Source organism: Phyllostomus discolor, chromosome 5 (assembly GCF_004126475.2).
Source record: "Phyllostomus discolor isolate MPI-MPIP mPhyDis1 chromosome 5, mPhyDis1.pri.v3, whole genome shotgun sequence".
Classification (NCBI taxonomy): Eukaryota; Metazoa; Chordata; class Mammalia; order Chiroptera; family Phyllostomidae; genus Phyllostomus; species Phyllostomus discolor.
Genome location: NC_040907.2, coordinates 15,903,911 through 15,925,503, shown reverse-complemented (window position 1 = coordinate 15,925,503; position 21,593 = coordinate 15,903,911). Strand labels below are relative to the sequence as shown.

General features: G+C 47.0%; 1 protein-coding gene across 1 annotated transcript in view; it reads left to right on the top strand.

Moving 5' to 3' along the window:
- Window positions 1–7,561: 7,561 nt before the first annotated feature.
- The window catches only part of RHCE (Rh blood group CcEe antigens), a 33,910-nt gene continuing 19,878 nt past the window's right edge, over window positions 7,562–21,593 (top strand). The window contains exons 1-2 of the mRNA XM_028513359.2: window positions 7,562–7,793; window positions 17,680–17,869. Of these exons, the coding sequence (XP_028369160.1) occupies window positions 7,649–7,793; window positions 17,680–17,869 (335 nt within the window). The 5' untranslated portion in view covers window positions 7,562–7,648. The remainder of the gene's footprint in view (window positions 7,794–17,679; window positions 17,870–21,593) is intronic.

The following is a 21,593-nucleotide window of genomic DNA, read 5'->3' as shown; positions in this document are numbered from 1 at the left end:
ACAGAATCACAGAAATGGAGATCACATGAAGGGTTATCAGCAGGGGAGTAAGAGGGAGAGAGAGGGGGAAAAGGTACAGAGAATAAGTAGCATACATGGTAGGTAGAAAATAGGCAGGGGGAGGTTAAGAATAGTATAGGAAATGTAGAAGCCAAAGAACTTATATGTATGACCCATGGACATGAACTAAAGTAGGGGGGTGGGGGGAATGTGTATGGGAGGGGGTGTGCAGGGCAGAGGGGAATGAAGGAGGGAAAATGGGACAACTGTAATAGCATAATCAATAAAATATATTTTTAAATAAATAAATAAATAATAAGGTAAAATTCCAGGAGGTAAATGGCATCTTGTTTTGCCCCAGGACGGATAGACTTCTCCCTGCCCTGTGAATATTCCTTTAATCAATACCCACCCCAAGGAGGAACTGGTCATTTATACCAAATGCATTGTCAACCTCTCTCTGTTACTTTCTCCTGCTCACAAATCTTCAAGTATCCCTCGGTGCCTAAAAGACAAAACTCATTTTCTTTATTACAGCACCAGAGCTGGTCACAGCAGGGCCCTGCTCTCCTTTTCCAGGCCTACCCAGGCAAACAAGCCTTATCTGCTCACTGTCCTCAAACCCACTACGACCTTGTCTTCCCTCCTTCCCAACCTTGCGTTTACACAGAGCATCATCTCCATCAGTACTGCTCTTAATTTGTGGTTTCTTGGGTGAGGCTTGTCCGTCTGAAAAGCTTGTTGGGGACTGGATTCATACCCTGCAGAGATGCAATTTAGAAAAATGGCAAGAGTACCTGCTTCTTCAGACCAAGATTGAAATTCCAGCTGGGCCACTTACTAACTGGGGCAAATTACAGAATCTCTTGGAGCCTCTGTTTCCCCTCAGGTGTGTTTTAAGGCTTCCAGGATAATGAACTTCAGGGCCAGACATTCAGTAGGTGACAGCAAGTAATTACTGTTAATAAGATACTTGTTTTTCATTCCTCACCTGTACTCTGGCATGTTGATAAAGTGGCACTGGGTAACCAGGGATAAACTCAGCTCAAACTTTCACCAAGACTGCCTATCATTGTAAAAGGATCTGAAGGGTAAGCTCTGGATGGTACATTGTGAAATCCTGGATCCTGGCTCCAGACTCCATGGGGAGCACGTATCTGAATAGCTTTCATCTCTATGACTTCAAGGTTCCAGATTATCTGGGCCAGAGATCGAGACAGCCAACTCCTTGAGGTTAGGGGCTAAACCTGTATTTTTCTTCCCACCCCCCTCTGTGTCCCTGTTGTCTAGGACAGTACCTTGGCACACCGTGAAAGAGACAGGTGAGTAATCCAGAGAAAAAAATGAGAGAGGCTCTAGGGGCACGTGCCAGCTTGCTGGAGTCCACATGTCTAGCCTACTGATGGGGATCCTGGCCCGTGGGGTCCGTGTGTTGTGGATGCAATGAACAAATGCACACGGACTGCAGAAGTCCTGTGGAGAAAAAGGGGCGGCATAGCTGCTCTCTGAGTGAGAGAGGGTCCTGACCCCTGCCTGGACAGGCTTCTGTTGCTTTTCTGGGTACATTACATCAAGGATGGTCCTCGTTTACGATGCACAGGTTTCCGGTAGCTGATTACCTTCTACAGATAACAAAGGAAAGAATGTTGCTAATTATGTCAAAGAGAAGGATGTTTCAGATGCAAGGGGAAAAGTGGTTGAACTGGTTACACCCCATACTTAGGAGGTTTAGCACAGACTTTAGGAAGCCATTTTAAAGATATGCAGTAGACATTTGCTGCCTCAATTCAGGGTGAGGGAGTTTTAGCAAAAAGCAAGCCTCAAAGCAGCCTAGGTACAATGCAGACCTGATTCCCCACGGGCAAACCTGTCCATGGGTTTGGCCCCTGTGTGCTGACCTCGCTCCCCATCGGTTTTCTGAATCAGGGACTGGGCTACACTCACCACTGCCACACAGACAGGTTCCCTACAGCCTACCATCAAATGGGTTCCTGACAAGGGCATTCCACACTCCGGCAGAAGTGTGGAGCAGCTGGGAGCTATCAGAGAGTGTGGCTAAGAATTACTGTTGGGCTTGAGACTCCATGGGAGCAGAGAAAGGGTAGAGAGAATCTCAGGGTGATGGCCCAAGAAAAATCAATCTGGAGGTACGGGTTCCAGTCCCAATTCAGATGCCGACTCACCGGGGTCCTTAGTTTAGTCACCTGTCCATTCTATCCAAGACCCCTCTGCTTCTAACCCTATGTTTAGAAGCAGGTCATGTCAGCCCCATTGTTTCTCAGGTGAGAACAAACTGAGGCTCAGAGAAAACATGGTAATGCACTTGGTATGGTAGATGAATTTAGTTTAAGGCACAAGCTGAACCAGACCAAGCCTTGATGCTATAGGTGCATGCTCTGGCACCTGTAGATGGCTGTTGGTAGATGCTGTTGGTCTGGTGATTGACTGGAGTAGAGTGATGGGAGTGGCCTTCTTGCCAAGAGCCCAAGCACAGGCAACAGTAAGACTGCCCTTCTCCATTCTCTTCTCCTTCCTCCCGCCCTAGCTGGACCCTCTCTTTTCCTGATCCACCCCAGCACAAGGTCCTTTAGCTCTAGCCAAATGCCAGCCTTTTCTCTCTGAGCCCTGAAATGGCCCTTCAGGATACTAAGGGCACAGAACTGGCCTGAGATGAGGCTGGCCTGCTACAGAGTCCCCCCAGCTTCCCACACCTCCGCCACCATCCAGAAACAAGGGAAGATCAGCAGTGACCATTTTACAGATGAGTAAAATGGAGAAGGCAGCTCATTTGCTCTCGTTCAAAAGACTAAGGACCAGACAGGAATTTGGGTCTATCCCTCCTCTTTTCCTAGGACTTCTGATGGGCAAGGGGTTGGAATTTGAACTTGAGCTTCAACCAAGCTCAGGATAGCCTAGAGAGACATCATCACACCCTGATTTACGAATAAGGAAATTGCATTCCCACCTCTTTCAGCAGTTTTGACCCCCTCTAGCCCACCACACAGAGCTGGCCCAACTGCCTCAAGTTTTGTTCCTGTTCCACCCCAGTGGTCACAGAAAAGTTCAGACATTGAGATAGCCGCCTCGGATACATGTTTCTGTATCCCCCAGAGAACCCTGTTCATGGACGATGTTCTTTGTAGTGTTTAGAACAGAAACCAGATAGAAATCACACAGATATCTAACAAAAGGGGCTGGTCTAACAAATGATCACACACTCTCACCATGGAAGTCAGCACGGCGTAGAGACTGATGACACGTAGCGCTTGCTGTGTGAAGTTACTGCTCAGGGTCCTGTATGCCTTTTGATGCAATTCTCACAACAGCTCTATGAAGCAGAGATTGTTACCGGTGCAGTATCACAGATGAGAAAACTGTGGCGCAGAGCAGTGAAGTCATTTGCCCAAGGTCGCACGGTAAGTGTGATAGAGCTGGGATTCAAACTCAGGAAGTCTGGTGTCAGAGCCTGTGCTCTGTGCTCTCAGCCCACATGCTGCAGTGCTGTGGAAAGAGTTTCCTGGCTTGGAAACTGCTTATGATCTACTGTTCATGAAAAAAAAATCAAGCTACCAAACAGCGACGCTATATAATCCCATTTTTGTAGGGACAAAAATGAATTCACATGAATCAAAAAAAATTCTGAAAGGATATGTGCCTAAAGAAGTAGAGCTGCTTTTTGGAGATGCTGAAATCATGGATGTTTATGTGAGCTTTATGCATCCCTGCATTTTCAGTTTACTACAGTAAATGCAGCAAGCTTGTGCAATAATAACTATTAACATTTATGGAACATTTTCTACACATCTGATACTTTATGTGAACTACCTCATCTAATCGTCACAAGCACCCTACGAGGCTGACGCTGATTTCCTCCACTTTACAGATGAAGAAACAGACAAAGTGATCATCTTACCCACAGTCACACAGCAGAGGTAGGATTTGAACCCAGGTCGCCCGACCCTGAAGCTCATGTTTGTTAAATGAATGAATCATTGACTTAGCCACACTTGAACCAGAGTGTGCCCAGAGCAATATCATACCTTCGGTGTGGACAGGCTTCTGTGAGGGACAATGGAGGGACCACTTATCCCCTTGGTCATTGCCCTTGACTGAGTTTTACAATGTCTTACTCAGGTGAGGAGGGCATGGTGGGTATTCTCACAGAGTCCTGCTTTTACGTAAAATGCACAATCACATGTGAAAGCTGCAAGTCCATCTGACCTGATTCATCACACCTGGTCACTCAGCCCCCGGAGGCTGCCGTCATGACACCAGTCGCTCACCTTCATTTCTACAACACAGGTGCCAAGAATGCTCATGTATTCTTATATTTACAAGAATAATAATCCTGTGGAAAGGCAGAGCAGCTCATCTCACTTGACTCATAAGGACACTGCAGCTGCAAATGCTTTGGTAAAGGGCAGGCAGAATTGTAACGTAGTTAATGGCGCAAGCTGTGGCGTCAGATGGATGTGGGCTGGGTCCCAGCTCTTCCACGGGCTCACTATGTGACTGGGTGTTCACATCATCTCTCCGAGCAGCGCGTTCCTCACCTGTGAAGCAGACGTGAGGATGCCTACACCCATGGGCTTGAGGGGGAGATTAAACGAAATAACATATGCAAAAACCTTGGTCCAGCGCTTGGCATTCCAGAAATGGCAGCTCTTATTCACCAAGTATTTATTAATCACCTACTGTGGACCGAGCACCAGGTGCTGAAGATAAAACAGTCAAAAGCCCCCGTTCTCTTGGTGATATCTGTTGGGAGGACTCTTTCAGGCAGAGGGAGTAGCAGGTGCACAGTGCTCTTTTCCCTGGGTTGTATTACGAAAAATTTCAAACATATACAAAAAACGTTGAAAGGCTTGCTCGGTGAAGTCATTCACCTCCCACCTAGACCCAACAGATAACATTTAACTCTACGTGTTTGATGACATAGCTGCTCTAAATCTCATGTGCTTTTTCTCCTGGGTGATCTGCCGACAGCCTGGAAGTGCTGTCAGAAAAAACAGGGGCCTTTTGCAAGAGTCAGAGGAGGAGAGAGAAAACTCCCCTTCGAACAAATCTGTTGCAAGAGGCCAACAGCATGGGGGGTGGGAATCTCCCTTATTAACGAAAGCTCTCTCTGTTCAGCGAGCAGCTTGGCCCTCTTGTCAAGCAGCCAGGCCGTCACCGAGGATCGGGATGCACAGGGGTTTGGAGGGCTGTGGAACCAGCTGCCATTCACACTGAGTTTGTCAGCTGGTAAACACAACCATCTGGAGGTTCCAGGCACAGGGGCTGCTGGCGACTGGAAATCTTGTGCTCATCTGGCTGAACTATAAATAAGGGATGCCTGGTGCCCCTTAGGTAGGTCCGGCTGTCTGCTTTACAAGCTGCCGGTACAGGACCCAGGCCAGCAGGGTCACATTCGCTTTTTCCCCCACACAGGGGACTCCCTTCTTAGGGTACCCAGGTCATAAAAAAAAAATGCCGATGGCCAGAAAAAGGCCAGAAGCCAGAACCGAGTGGCCATGAAGGGAAGGGAGACTAGGAGTCAGGACACGTGCTCCCTTATTTACCGTTGAGGTAGCAGAGGGCTCAGAATCCTCCATCCCTAGACTTTTGGAAATGGAAGAAGACTTCGAAGTTATCCGGGATAGAGTCAATTGGCTAAACACCCAGACGCACAAGTCAGACGGCCTGGGATTAAATCCCTGCTCTACTACTTACCAGCCCTGTAAACCTGGGCAAGTCACTTAATCTTTCTGCACCTCCGGTTCCTCATTTGCAACGTAAGACTAATAGTTCCCATCTCACAGTTCATGACTGAGTTTACACGCGTTAAGTGCCTAGCAACTTGGTAAATACCATGGTAAACGCTTAGTAAGTGTTCGCTCCCGAAAACATCTAAAACAGAAGTAACCAGTGTTAGTGGTTTGCAGCTACATTTTCCCCTGGGGCGTGCATTAACATGTTGTTTCATTATTATTTTCCAAAAGTGGGAATATACCATACACACTGTTCTGTAACCTGCTTTTTCACCAAATAGAACACCCTCTGTGCCACTTTTGATAGACCTTAAAAAAATTTTCCTCTGGATTTTTCCACATGTGTTCAGAACCATCGCATTGGTGGCAAGGTGTGTGCCGGTGGTTTACTTAACCAGTCCCCTATTATTGGATATTTAGGTTATTCTCATTTTTTTCTGCTTTTAAATAAAGCTGCACTGTGCAAGACGTGAGTGAGGCCAACTGACTGTATGGCCTTCTGGGTCTTAGTTTCTTCATCTGAATATAAAATGACAAGATTATATTGGGTGATTAAAATCTGCTGCCATCCATGTATGAATGAATCGCTTTCCGGACATCTCTGACAAGTAACCATCAGCTTCTGCTTGTATTCCTCTAGTGACAAGGTGCTCACTACCTCATGAGCACTCTGTCTCATTGGGCAGCTGTAATGATCAATGAAGATCCACTCATGGCAGGACAAAATCTGCCTCCTGGCAGCTCCTAGCCTAGCTGTATTCTCTGGGGCCCCACAAATTCAGTCTATACTGGCCACTGGCTGGGGCCAGTGTAAAAGGTAAGGAAACTTTCCTCCCTTCCTCCCTTCCTCCCTTCCTTCCTTCCTTCCTTCTTCCCCTCTTCCCTCCCTCTCCTCCTCTTCCTCCTTTCTCGATGCTTATTATATGTCAGACTTTCTGCTGTGGCATGTGGGCCATAGGAGAAATTAGCTGCAGGGTCAGAGTTAGAAAGCAGGTAGCCTAAATCCCATTTCAAGGGATGTCCAGCACTGTGAGTTGGCGATGCCGAGGCCAGTGGCCCTCCTCAATGCCCCGTGGTGCTCACGCCCCAAGCAGAGTCCTGGGCTGCTCTGTGAGGAGGTGACCAGAGGTGGGGGCAGCTTTAGCCCAGGACGGGATCAGGACTCCTGCCGGGTTGTTATTAGAGCTGGATCCAAGGCTCCTTCCTTTTCTCCCACTTCCCTTAAGAGATTTAGAAACAAGTAGATTTAAGTACAGATTCAAATGCATGTTTCAGCTATGTAACTCTGAGGAGTTAGTTCTCCAGGGGACCTGCCTATATCCTCCCCAGAGCTTAGTATTATTACACTTTGCTTTCATGCATCCATTCATTCTCATTTAATACATCCTTATTAAGAGCTTACTGGATGCTGACATGTGATAAGGCTTTAAAGAGAAATTTTGCCAATCCAAAGCCTCCTCTGAGCCTTAGTTTCCCCATTTGTAAAACAGGAGTGTTGATCCATTCTCTGCCTTTCTTGTAGGAATATGGTGAGGGTAAACTAAAGGAAGTGAACTTATGTTTGGGTGCCAAGTGAATAGATACCATACCTTTTAAGCCGAGTACAATGCCTGCCCTACAGTAGGAAGGCAGCAACCTCTTGTTGAATGAATAAGTAAACGAATGATCGATTGAGTGAGTGAATGAATGAATGAATGTTGGAATACATGCATTTCTTCCCCCTCGCTGTCATAGTCCCTCTGCTCCTGTATTAACTCCATAGGCAGGCCAGCACAGCCAGCCTTGCAGCTGGAGATAAGGCCTTTGGCGGGAGTCTCCCCATCACTCCCTCCCGTGGGTGTGAGGACAGAGGGGCAGTGCCTGGCGCTGGTGGAACCGTGCACAGAGACGCACACAGAATGGGCTCTAAGTACCCAAGGTCTATGCGGGGCTGCCTGCCCCTGTGGACCTTAATGCTGGAGGTGGCTCTCATTCTCATCTTCTTCTTTTTCACCAGCTATGACAGTACCTCCAAGGATCACAGGACCGTGGGGAATGAACAAGGTGAGTGCCCAGAGGAGAGGCGGTCGCAGAGGCAAACAGGGGCAGAGGCAAAGGAGGTCTGTGGTCCTCCAGGAGCCTAAGTGTTCCTTTCCACGAAGTCTCCAAGGAAAGGGGTTCTCTCACCTTCTTCCACAGATTGCCCAAAGACGTCGCCAACCACGCAGGCTCTCTTTTAGGACCAGCGCAGGCATCACTTCTTCTATGAAGCCTTCCTTGATTTGTCAGGGCAGAGTGAGGAGCCTCTTTTTTTTTCTGTGCTCTCAGAATCTCCCTTGGCCAAATAGTCTTCATAATTCTGTGCTCCCCACAACTTCTCTCTCTTTAGTGGCAAGGAATTTCACATTGTCGGGTTTTTTGTTTTTGTTATCTGGTTTGAGTCTCTCTTGCTCATTTCTATACCAACCTCCTTTTAGGGGCTTTGGCCTATTGCCCCTCCCCCACCCCAGGCCTCTTCTCACTGGGAGGCTGAAGGGTCTGCATTCTGTCCTCCAGAGCCCTAAGGGATGACTGAAGGGGAGTGCAGGATGGCTGGTCATTTACATGTGGCTAAAAATATTCAGACAGTGATGACAGCAGCAGTAAATAAGACGGATGTCCTCAGTGGTGTGGCTTTTGCTTTTTACAAAACTTGAGATAAGTTTTCAAGCATCTCAGTGGGCAACATGTTGTTTATGATAATGGACAGTCCTCCTTGAGCAATGTTGTTGAGATAAAGCTGATGCTTGAGTTTGGTTGAGTACTTGCTTGTTACTTGGTGATATTAACTAAGTGTTGCTGACAGCTGGAAGCAAAGGGAGGGCACCTGTGGGCCCTCAGCAGTGGAGAGTAGGACTCAGGCAGGGAAACCCCTAAATGACTCAATGGTCTGGCCCAGCAGAGCCCTTGTATTGTAGACAGGCAAGGCCTGGGCACAATTCTAATTCATTTCCACTTACTTTAATTCTTTTCAACCCAATACAGTGTGATTCAGTGCATTCATTCATTTGTTCATTCATTCAACCCTGTATCACAACCAGTGTGTGATCCAGACACATGCTAATTAGGGCTGATATTTAATGAGCTCTTACTGTATACCAGGCACTATTCTAAATGCTTTCACTGAACCCTCACAATAACCCCATGACATGGACACTATTATGATCTCCGTTTTTCCTATGAAGAAATCAGGTGCGTGGATGTCAAATAATTTGCCCAAGGTCACTTGGCTAGCAAAAGCACAGCAATTTAAATTTAGTCAGCCTGGTTTAGGTGTCATACACTTGGCCATTATATTTCATGGCCCGATTTTACAGTGACGTAGGGTCACCTGTCATACACCCAGCCAGTGCCAGGGCCGGTGTTCCAACTCTGTCGATTGGCCCCAGGTCTAAGTCCTTCACTCCTGTGCTGTGCAGCTACCACAGATATAAAGTGTCCTCAGACACTCACTCCATGTGGAAGCACAGAGGAGGGCCCACAACCCATGCAGGAAGGTGACTACCCAGTCAGGTCTTAGAGGTTCAGTAGGAGTTAACCATGTGAGAACAGAAGGTCAAGAGCACAGCAGGAACCATTGCACGTGCTCTCACTGGAGCGGACCAGGTGGGGGTTTGAACATGCAATGTTGTTGGAACATCAGGAAGTGAAAGGGCATGGTGGGCCCGCTGGGTTCAGTTAGGAATTCAACCTTCATTCTGCTGACCTAAGAGGACGTAATGAGTTTGGGTTCGGGTGATGGAGGAGACCGCCCCAGGGCTGGCACAGGGGGTAGGAGACAGGGCGTGACTCCAGGGAGGACACCGGTGTGGTGGCTTCAGGCTTTTCAGACTGTCCACTGATGTGGACCCCAGCCCATGGGGTCCGTGTGTTGTGGCTGCAATGAACAAATGCACACGGACTGCAGAAGTCCTGTGGAGAAAAGGGACAGCATGGCCACTCTCTAAGTGAGAGAGAGGGCCCCAACCCCTGCCTGAACAGGCTTCTATTGCTTTTCTGGGTACATTACATCAAGGATGGTCCTCATTTACGATGCACAGGTTCCCTCTGGGTGAATCACCTTTTACAGATAACAGAGGAAAGGATGTTGCTAATTATGTCCAAGAGAAGAATGTTTCAGATGCAAGGGGAAAGGTGGTTGAACTGGTTATACTCCATATTGGGAGGTTTAGCACACACTTTAGGAAGTTACTTTAGAGATAAGCAGTAAACACTTGCAGCCTCAATTCAGGGTGAGGGAATTTTAGCAAAAGCAAGCCTCATAGCAACCTAGGTACAATGCAGGCCTGATTCCCCACGGGAGAACCTATTCATGAGTGTGGGTCCTGTGTGCCGACCTTGCTCCCCACTGTCCTTTCTGAGTAGGGGCTGGGCTGCATTCCCCACACCACACGGATAGGTTCCCTATAGTCCACATTTTCTAGTCTACACCAGATTTATATGTCATGGTGCACAAATATATTTTGTACATTATAATGTACAAACATACATCCAAACTAGAAAATTTGAAAGATCAAAATGAAATATATTTTCTGATTATTGATCAGGAGGATGTCAGTCTCAACATAAGGTCCAGTGTTACCATTACTGATAGTGGATGGAAATTCATTTCTCAGAGTCTTCTTGATAATTTCAAATTATGTTGACTGACTTCTTGCCAGCTGATTAGACTGACATTTTTTTTTAAACCTTGAATGTGACTGATAAAGAATTTGCACAAGGGAAAGTATTGCAAAAGTCATTTAAGCCACTAGTCCATTTTGTGGTTAGTTAGTTAAAACTAGGTGATTAATCGACTTAATCTAATCTAGTCCAAGTAAACTACAATAAGTTATTTAAACAAGCCAACTCTAAAAAAAGACTTTAAGAAGCCCTGGCTGGTGTAGCTCAGTGGACTGAGCACGAGCCTGGGAACCAAAAGGTCAGTGGTTCGATTTCCAGTCAGGGCACGTGCCTGAGTTGCAGGCCAGGGCCCAGTAAAGGGCGTGTGAGAGACAACCACACATTGCTGTTTCTCTCCCTCTCTTTCTCCTTCCCTTCCTCTCTCTCTAAAAGTAAATAAATAAAATCTTTTAAAAAATAAACAATAAAAACATTTTGGAGATCATCAGGGAATCAATATAGCATAAATATTATAAGATACACAGGAATTTTGTTAGTTTTAGATGTGATAATAGCATAGTGGGTTTTTTTAAGCCCCTCTTTGTTAGAGAAGCACATTGAAATGGAATAATGTCTGGGGTCTACTTCATGCCGAAGAAAGAAAGACTGAAAGAAAAGCAGAGAGAAGAGAACAAGGGGAGAAGGACAACGAAAATAAGGCCCACCCTACGGGACAGCCATCAGTGCTGGGGACGGGCCATGGGAGGCTCTCTGTGTGTGCATGTGCTGGAAATTTTCCATAATAAAGAGTTAAGGTTTTTTTTTTAAACCTGCAATTAGTTGCAACCTGATGAATATGGAGAAACTCGAATTAACCCCTTCCCAGGGTTTCAATATTCCCTCAGGACACCTTCCAAAGCTAGGACAGCTTCCAAGCTATCTGACATCCCGTGCAAGTAGGAGGAGACTTCTAGGTTAATGTAAATATTAAATACCTGCAGTGCTGCCAACTTCACCAAGTGCCGTTAGAGGCAGAATAGCATAGGTCAGTGGTTCTCAAAGTGTGGCCCCCAGACCAGCATCCCCTGGGAACTGGTTAGAAGAACAGGTTTCCAGGCCCTGGTCCCTACCTACTGATCAGGAACTCCAGGGGTGGGGCCCGGCACTCTGTCTTACCAACCTCTCAATGTGACTCTAACGAAGTGTTGAGAACGACTGGGGTTAGACTGGTTCACATCTTGCCTCTGCCTCTTCTTAGCTGTGAGACCCTGAGCAAATGACTCAACCTCTCTCTGCCTCCATTTCAACCTCTGTGACATGACAGCTCTTACTTCATCACATTATTGAAAGGACTGAAATAATTAACACATATAAATTCTGATACAGTATTAGCTTTTATTATTAATAGACTTCAATTTTTTATTTTTTTAAATAAAAATAAGTAAAACTAGAAGTACTAATATCCCCTTCGGCAATCCATATGAATTGTCGGGAGCATCTTCTGAGGTGTGTGTTCTCTACTCTGATCACCACTGGTCTGGATGACCTGCAACGAGGCCAAATGGGCAGGAGGAGTAAATGAGAAGCAAGAGTTGGATTCAAGAGATAAAATCAGTCCTGGCTGGTGTAGCACAGTGGATTGAGTGCGGGCCTGTGAATCAAAGGGTCGCCAGTTTGATTCCCAGTCAGAGCACATGCCTGGGTTACCAGCCAAGTCCCCAGTACTGGGAGCTCAAGAGGCTCCCACAATTAATGTTTCTCTCCCTCTCTTTCTGCCTCTCTTCCCCTCTGTCTAAAAATGAATAAAAAAATCTTTAAAACAAAATTTAAAAAAAGAGATAAAATTAGCTGCGCTTGGTGAAAATGAAGGAGTTGTCAAAGATGGCTTCAGATGTGCGGCTTGGCAAACGGAGGTGCCAGTTCGTGAAAGGAGAGGCACAGGGAGGGGCAGACTGTGGGATAAGTGAACAATGACATGTTTGTTTTATGCTTGGGGTTGAGGTGCCTCTGAGACACTGAAGAAAAGCAGAGTGTATCAGTTATCTATTGCTGCATAACAAACCATCCCCAAACTCAGTGGCTTAACATAGCAATCATCTCAGTTGCTCAGGATCATGATTCTGTGGTTTGGCACTTTGGGCTGGGCTCAGCAATGTGGTTCTTCCGGTGGTTTCACCTGAAGTCACTCATGCATCTCCAGCCTGGAGACTTGACTGGGGCAGACAGCCTCGGATGGTCTCATTCACATGTCTGGCAGCTAGCCCGGGTGGTGCTAGCTACCAGGCTTCTTCACGTGGCAGCAGAGGGCAAGCCCCAAAGTGCAGGTGCTTTTCAAATCTGTTTATATTATGTTTACAAATATGTTTACTAATGTCCCATTGGCCAAAGCAAATCACAAGGCCCAACCCAGATGGGAGGTGTCTACGTTGGAAGGCATGAGTCACTGGGGGCATTACTGTAAAAATCTGTCACACAGAGCCTACTGTAAGGCTGCCAAATTAAGGACAAGCCTGGGCCCTGCGCTGTGACTACCATCCAGCTCCCCCCATACTCCTCAGAAGCCGGAAGGAGATCTACAGAAAGACAACAGGAACTTTGCCAGTGACTCAAGAATACCATCAAATTCTGGTGCCTTCCACATCTTAGCTTTGGCTTTCCTCTGACTGGGAAATCTCTTTTCTCTTCCCAGGCTGCTTCGGGGGAGAGGGTGGGAGTAGAGGGTGTGGGGAGGGGAAGGCAGCATGAGGCTCCGCAGACAGGTCCCGGTCCAGGCCTGCAGAGGTCTGCCCAGCCAGCAGTGGGAAGCACCGTGTGGAGGTCAAGCCCAGAGCTGAGGGCAGAAGGTGGTCCTAGCTTCAGAGGTGATGGTGCTGAAGTGTCATCAGGCCAGGAGGAGGGGCAAGGGTAGGCACGGTCTTGCCCAAAGTCACACGGCTAACAAGTAGCAGCCACAGGATGATAGCTACTCGCACTGACCATGCACCCAGCGCCAGGTTCGGTGATTTGCGTGAGCCAGCGAGCTCAGGGCTCATAGCAATCCTCTGAATAGGTTCCGATCTCACAGATTAAGAAGCTGGGGCACAGAGGCAGAGCCAGACTGTGAACTCTAACAGGCTCACTCAGAGACCACACTCTTCACCATCATACTACGTATACTGCATGGAGAGGCCGGATTGTGTGGTGGTGATAGCCAGATGGTCAGGGTTCAGAGCTCCCACCACCATTTGCTAGCTGTGTGACCTGGGTTAGTTACAGCACCTCCCTGTGCCTCCCTTTACCCGTCTGTAAAACGGGGATAATAAAAAGCACGTACAGCGCAAGGTTGTTGCAGGTTAAGCCTGCCAGGTGCTTGGAACCACAGCCTGATATGCGGAGGGCACCATATGTGTCTGCTGTTACAGTGATGGCAATTGCTGCCTCCTCTCACGCTGCTGGACTCCCAGGTTAGATTTCCTTTCTCCCAGTCATACCTTAGACTGCAAAACTCCCGTCCAAGGCCCCGTCACTGGGGCCCTGGAGCATGTCCATTCCTTATCACTCTTAGACACCTTAGAGTCAGGAGCATATCAGACCAGCCACTGATGTGGGTGTAACCCAGTCTCCAAGAGATGGTGGCTGACATCAACAGGGGTGCCCAGAGCTGGGACCCAGCCCTGAGGTGGGGGTCCGGGCAGTGAGACACGGGAGGAGCAGGTGTGGCTCCCAGCACCCTGGGAGGCCAGGAGAGGGGAGGGGAGGGTGCAGGGGGTAAAAGAAGAAGAGGCCTGAAATCAAACGTTATTTACTGACCAGTGTGGGGTGAACGGGCTCTGTCAACAGCTCCCAGAAACTGCCACCCTAATTTCATCCCCCTGGCTGAGGGATGGTGTGGCGTCTTGGGGAGGAAGACCCTGAGCTCCTGGCAGGGGTGGCAGCTGCGCCTGATGAAGCCCCCACCCAAGGCCCTCTGACTTCCACATCTTTAGGGCCCCACCTCTGCCCTCATCCTGGTGACCCTCCTCTCCTCACCCACTGATACCCTCCTCTGAATGTTCCAGAATGATGAGGTCCTTAGAGAGTATCATGCCCAACTCCCATATTACAGATAGGAAAACTGAGGCCCAGAGAGGGCAAGGGACTTGCCTAAGGTCTCTTAGCCAGGTGAGGGCAAACAAGAGCAAGAAATGGCCTACCCTGGTGGAAGGGCGCTATACCAGGAATTCAGAGCTTGCTTCTGCTGCTGGCATGCTGTGTGGCCCTGAGGAAGTCACAGGCTCTCTCTGGTCCCCTTCATAAAATGGGAGGAAAATGGAAGGGTCTCTCTACTCATGCAATGTTCAGGAACCCTGAACCCTCTGCCTATAGCGTTGCTGTGAAATGGCAAGTGTGTTTGTTTAAACAGCAGCATTTAATAAAAGATTGAATTTGAATATCTAAAGTGGGGTGGGCAGTGTCCACTCGGCTGCAGGCCTCACCACTGCGAAGCAGGCATTGCACCCTTCACACACATGGTTTCCCGCTTGGCTCCTGAAGGAGGCCGAGCCGCCCGAGAGGAAGCCCCGTACAAAACGTGCCCTGCCCGCCTCGGGCCCAGCCCCATTTCTAGGAGGATGCCAGCCGGAAACTGACACATTGCCTGCACCCTCCTCCTCCCTCTTGTCAGAGAAGAAAGTATGGGAAGTTGAATCCTCCTGAACGCCCCCTTCTCAGCCACTCCCCAAGGCCCCAGACCCCATGGAGGTCCCCAGAGGCCTCCTGCATCCTGGTGTTGTCTGATTGATTAGGAACATCAACAAGCACCCAAGCCCTATGTGCTAGACCCTAGGTGTGTGTGTTTTTCAATGAAAATGAATTTAAATGTAAACGGAGGGGGCTTTTTGAGACTTTGGAGACCCGTGGAGACCAGGGGAGTTCTTACTGCCGTGATGGTGATGGTGGTGGTGAAGAAACAGCCTCCACCCACCGAGCGTTCTCCGTGTGCCAGGCACCGTGCTGCGAACTGGAGCAAAAGTTACTTCCCTCACATCTCCCAGCACCCTCTGGGGTGGGGGTAGGGGCGGTGATTGCCCTTATTTAGCTGATGAGGAAACTCAGCAACCTATAAGGCCACAAGGCTGTGAAGTCAAAACATATAAACTGCCATTTTTTTAGTCAAAAAATGGTCAAAGGTTGGCAATTTAGTATGGTTTAACCTAATAGGGAATGATAGGGCTGGAATCAACCAGAACTGTCTGAACTCAAAGCCGATGCTTTTTTTTCTTTTCTTTTTTTGAAGTTATTTACTGTCTACAACTGGTTGTAGCAAATTTAAACACTGCACATTTTTTCTAAAGCAAAACTTTCCCAAACCAGATACAATGTCCGTAAGGGTAAAAAAATTCCTTCAAGGTCTCTCTGCAGACATTTATATACATGCAAAAATAGTTGGTGTTTGTTGATAAAATAGCCTTTACTGTTCAGAGTGATTCTGTGCACTGTGCCATCGAATTCCACCAAACCATGCAAGGTGGTGTGGTTATCTTTCCCATTTCACAGACTCAAAAACTAACAGGGCAGATAGTGTTTTAGTTGAATGTGCAGTCTTCAGAGTGGACCCGCTAGGGTTAAACCCTAGCTCCAGCAGCTGGGGCAAGTTCCTTAACTCCTCTGGGCCTCAGTTTTCCTATCTGCAAAACTGTAATAAGCCCTGGCTGGTGTAGCTCAGTGGATTGAGCATGGGCTTGCAAACCAAAGGGTCATCGGTTCGATTCTCAGTCAGGGCACATGCCTGGGTTGTAGGCCTGGTCCCCAGTGGGGGGCGTGCGACAAGCAACCGCACATTGATGTTTCTCTCCCTCTCTTTCTCCTTCCCTGCCCCTGCCTCTAAAAATAAATAAATAAAATCTTTTTTTAAAAAACTGTAATAATAGCATCCACCTTGTGGGTCATTGTGAGAACTAAACAAAATGGTTTATGTAAAATGATTAAAACAGTGTTGGTACCAGATAAACACTTAGTAAATGTAGGCTGTTGTTAAAGCTCAGAGATGTTAAAGAACCAGCTGAAGACATCAGAGCTGGACAGTGCCCGAGTCCTGATTTGAACCCAAGCTTGCCTAGTGCTAGAGACCAAGCTGCTAACCATTTTCCAGGCCTGGATTTAAATCAAAGCATCCACCCCTTTCCTTTCGCAGGACCTCCCTCTAACATTAGGTAGGTCTCCTGTACTCGCCTGACACAGCGGCCGCTGCGCTGGGTCTGAGTTCGGGAAGGTGTGGGTCACCCAGGTGGTCCTGGTGTTTACTGCTGGCCCACCAGGTCCGACTCAGCAGGTGGCAAAGGGAGATGGCTGTTTTCTGCAAAGATAATTTGGGGTTTCTGTCAACAGAACCTCTGGCCCTGCTTCTCCTCACTCTTTTCTGCATGACCTGAGCCAAGCCACTGGCCGCTGTGGCCTTATTTTCTCATGCTCGTGACCAGGAGGTGGAACCCGATCCCCAATAGCAGAAGTAATTCCCTGTACCGAGAGTCAGCTGCGTGCCAACCACTGGCCCTGATGCTCTACACTTGCTCACATCATTATGTTTAATAATAACAATAATTGCTACATTTCCCGAGCACTGTTGACGGGCCAGGCAGGCCCTGCCTTTATGCTTAACCAGTCTAGCTCATCTGATCCCACCTTCGGCCCGCATGGCACAAACCCTCCATTATTCAGATGAGAAAACTGAGGCTCAAAGAGGTGAAGTAACGTGACCAAGCTCTCTCAAATGATCTTTAAATGTCCCTTCCAGCTGCCATTCTGTAAAACTCTAATTTCACACCACCCTTTACCTCAGCGATTTGCACCCAGTACGCCACAGAATTTTCAAAACAAGCAACACCTGACTATTTAGTCGGGGCACTGACCTCTTTTCCCTTGGGGGCATCAAACTCATTGTCACCAGGGGCCACAGTTGCCTTCAAAGGGCCGGATGTAATTTTAGGGCTGTATCAATGTAACTACTCCAGAGCAGTTAAGCGAGAGCTCGGTGCTGCTGCTGGGTAGAAACAACGTTGGAGGGCTGGATTCGACCCTCGGGCCTTGTGTTTGCCACCTGTGCCTTAGATTGTTCAACTAAAAAATGACAACAGCCAACACAACAATAGCCATCCAGTGTGAATGGCTGGATCAAATAGGTATCAAAATTATACCTATTTTTCTTTGGTCGGATCAGCAAAAAAGTGTATATTTTGGTGTGCCACACAATTTTAGTAATTAATTTGTGCACCATGAGATGAAACAGGTTGAAAATCACTGCTCTGCCTTGTCTGCCTCTCTTCCTCCTCCTCCTCGATGTCACCTCCCTCAGGCCTCCTCCAGGACGTCACCGTCATGGCGGCCCTCGGCCTGGGCTTCCTCACCTCGTCTCTGTGGAGATACAGCTGGAGCAGCGTGGCCTTCAACTTCTGCATGCTGGCCCTCGGGGTGCAGTGGGCAGTGCTGGTGGACGGCTTCCTGGACCAGCTCTCCCTTGAGAAAGTGGTCATCAGACTGTCCAGGTAACTGGCAGTGGGATCGCTTTTGGGTCCTTGAGAATATGGGGCCCGAGAGGGTGGGTTCTGGAAAAGCCGGGGTGACCCCTTCTCTTTCTAGCATCAAAACCATGCAATATTTAGGACACACCTACACTAACAAACTACTCACTGTTTATCTAAAATTCAAATTTAACTGGGCATCATATATTTTATCTGACAACTCCACATCTACTGCTCTCCCTAGGCCCTCTCTTTACTACTGAATATGATTGTGTAAACTTACCCAATCAATATGGGTTCAAAGGAAAATGAATGGAGATAGGACAGAAAGAAAAAGAAATGTTAAGAGACTGTCTACACTCAGCTAGACAGTCTCTTAAAAACAAAGGATTCTCAGTTCTCAAATGCTGATCGACAAGAAGTAGCTGTGCCTTTTGTTAAATTTATTTTGATCCATTTAGATGTACTTCTATGAAGTTCTAAGAGCCAGCAAAATCAGCCCATGTTACTAGGAGTCAGAATGATAGTTGTCTGGGGAAGGCAGTGGTTATGAGTGAGGAAGGGGCACAAAAGAACCTCGTGGGGTGCAGTAAGTGTTCTGTTCCCTTGGGTAGTGGTTTATACCAGGGAGTGTATATATCCATCGAGCTGGGCACTCAAGAGAGAAAGCATTGGCTAGCACTTGACGGGAGAAACTAGGTACAACTTTTTCCTTAAATCATTTTTGTTTGTTTTAAGTAACGCTGAATCCCTGTCCTGCCTGGATGACTGGAAATGCCATTTGAGGTATCTTGCAGAACCTGTCACCTCCCAAGCTCACTCCGTCCTCCCCTCTTAGACCCTGCTAAACCTCTGGGCACTGCCCTTGAACATCTGTCCATGAGCTAGCCACTGACCTAGGCATGGTGCCAGGCACTTGACTGACTATTTTGTGTAAAGCTTCCAGCGGGGGGCTAACCTGGTGTACAGGCCAGGCTCAGGGAGCAGAAGGCGCTTGCCTAGGGTCACATCACTAAGTGGTGACATGGCTTTAGCTTTAATTATCTTCCAGAACAATCTAAGTAGTCATGACATTAAACAGTCTGGTTAGTTCCCTACTGGCCCTGAAAAAAAAAAAAAAAACCTCTCCACTTTTTTTCTTCTAAATCATTTTAGAGCAAATCCCCATGAGGATTCAATAGCCTTAGTAACAACATGGGAAGTGATAAGGGAAGGGCATTCTGGGGGAATTCTGACGGTGGTGGCCCTGGTCTGGTGCGCCTGCCACCTGGGCATAAGGTCACGCAAGACGTCAGCCTCCCAATCCTCTGTCTACAGGGCGTCTGTGGGCTCCCTTCTTCTGTGGTCCTGCCTGCGGGGACCTGTTTATTCTTGACTCAATCCAGAAGGATGAGAAAAGGTCATCTGCAGCCTGAGTGAATTTCCCTGCCCCACCTCTGACTGGCTGGATCCTCCCAACCATGACCCCTGCTGAGGCTGGCATCACAGATTTGAAGGATGGGTTCCTTCCTGACCTTTCCAGCTGGACTGGGCTAGTGGGTGGTGCTCAGGCCCGCTGCCCAGATGGAGACTCTCCCTCTCCCTCAGCCTCACCCACTCTGTGCAGTCTGACTTGGCACTGAATTGGTTCTGCCTCAAGTCACCCATGACCAGTTCCTTCAGGGCAGGGACTGGTCTTATTCAACTTGCCCTTTGTTTTCCTCACATAGTAAGGGATTCTAAATAAGTCCTGGCTCCTGTGAGACTCCTTCCCTTGCCCTTTGCCCTCTGACCTTTCCTCTGAAGTTCTGAGCCAGGACTCTACTTTGGCAGCAAACACTGGGGCCGCTGTGCTCGGACATCAGAGCACAGGCTTTGAATCCAGGCCATCTAGGTTTGAACCTCACAGTTGTCATTGGCTAGCTGTGTGGGCATTGCCAAAAAAAAGTCTCCTCTTCTAGTCTCAGGGACCTCTTCCTTGAAATGGAGGTACTGAATGGTGGCCTAGTACCATTTATAGAAGGTTACTTGGGAGATTAAAATCTAAACAAGAAAATCCTAGCCACAGTAATCAGACAAGAAAAAGAAATAAAATGCATCCAAATTGGAAAGGAAGAAGGAAACTTGTCATTATTTGCAGATGACATAATACTATGTAGAGAGAAACCTAAAAATTCCACCAAGAAACTACTAGAACTAATAAATAAATTCAGTAAAGTAGCAAGATATGAAATTAGTTAATATTCAGAAACTGGTACCATTTTTTGTACAACAATAATAAACTATTAGAAAGAGAAATTAAGAAAACAACATTTACAACTGCACCAAAAAAGAAATTTAAATACCTAGGAATAAATTTAACCAAGAAGGTAAAAAACCTGTACTTGGAAAATTAAAAGACATTAAAGGAAGAAATTGAAGAAGATACAAATAAGTGAAAATATATACCGCGCTCATGGACTGGAACAATTAACATCATGAAAATGTCCACACCACCCAAAACAATCTGTAGATTCAATGCAATCCTTATCAAAATACCAATGATGTTTTTCACAGAGCCAGAAAAAAAAAATCTTAAAATTTATATGGAACCACAAAAGGCCCGGTCACAAAAATCTTGAGAAAGAAAAAAAAGATGGAGGAATCACACTGCCTGACATCAAACTATACTTCAAGGTTATGTGATGTGCACTCTGGCCCTCGGGGTCCGTGTGTTGTGGCTGCGATGAACAAATGCACACGGACTGCAGAAGTCCTGTGGAGAAAAAGGGACAGCATGGCCACTCTCTATGTAAGAGAGAGGGCCCCGACCCCTGCCTGGACAGGCTTCTATTGCTTTTCTGGGTACATTACGTTGAGGATGGTCCTCATTTACGATGCACAGGTTCCCTCTGGGTGAGTTACCTTTTACAGATAACAAAGGAAAGAATGTATGTCAAAGAGAAGAATGTTTCAGATGCAAGGGGAAAAGTGGTTGAACTGGTTACACTCCATACTTGGGAGGTTTAGCACAGACTTTAGGAAGTTACTTTAGAGACATGCAGTAAGCATTTGCTGCCCCAATTCAGGGTGAGGGAATTTTAGCAAAAGCAAGCCTCATAGCAGCCTAGGTCCAATGCAGGTTTGATTCCCCACGGGAGAACCTATCCGTGAGTGTGGGTCCTGTGTGCCGACCTCACTTCCCGTCAGTTTTCTGAATCAGGGGCTGGGTTACATTCCCCATACCACGTGGAACAGTTCCTTGTAGTTATAGTAATTTAAACAGCATGGTACTGGCATAAAAACAAACACATGGATCAATGAACAGAACAGAGAGCCCGGAAATAAACCCATGCCTGTATGTTCAATTAATACATGACAAAAGAGGCAAGAATATACAATGAAATAAAGACAGTCTATTCAACAAGTGGTGTTGGAAAAATTGGACAAATACGTGCAAAAAAAAAAAAAAGAAACTAGACCATGTTCTTCCACCATGTACAAGGATAAACTCAAAATGGATTGGAAACTTAAATGTAAGACCTGAAACCATAAAACTCCTAGAAGAAAACATAAGCATTAATATCTCTGACATTGTTCTTAGTAATATTTTTTTCTGATATATCTCCTCAGGCAAGGAAAACAGAAGTAAAAATAAACAAATGGAATTACATCAAACTAAAAAGGTTTGCACAGCAAAGGAAATCATCAGCAAAACAAAAAGATAATCTACTGAATGGGAGAATATATTAATCAATAATACATCCAATAAAGGGTTAACATCCAACAT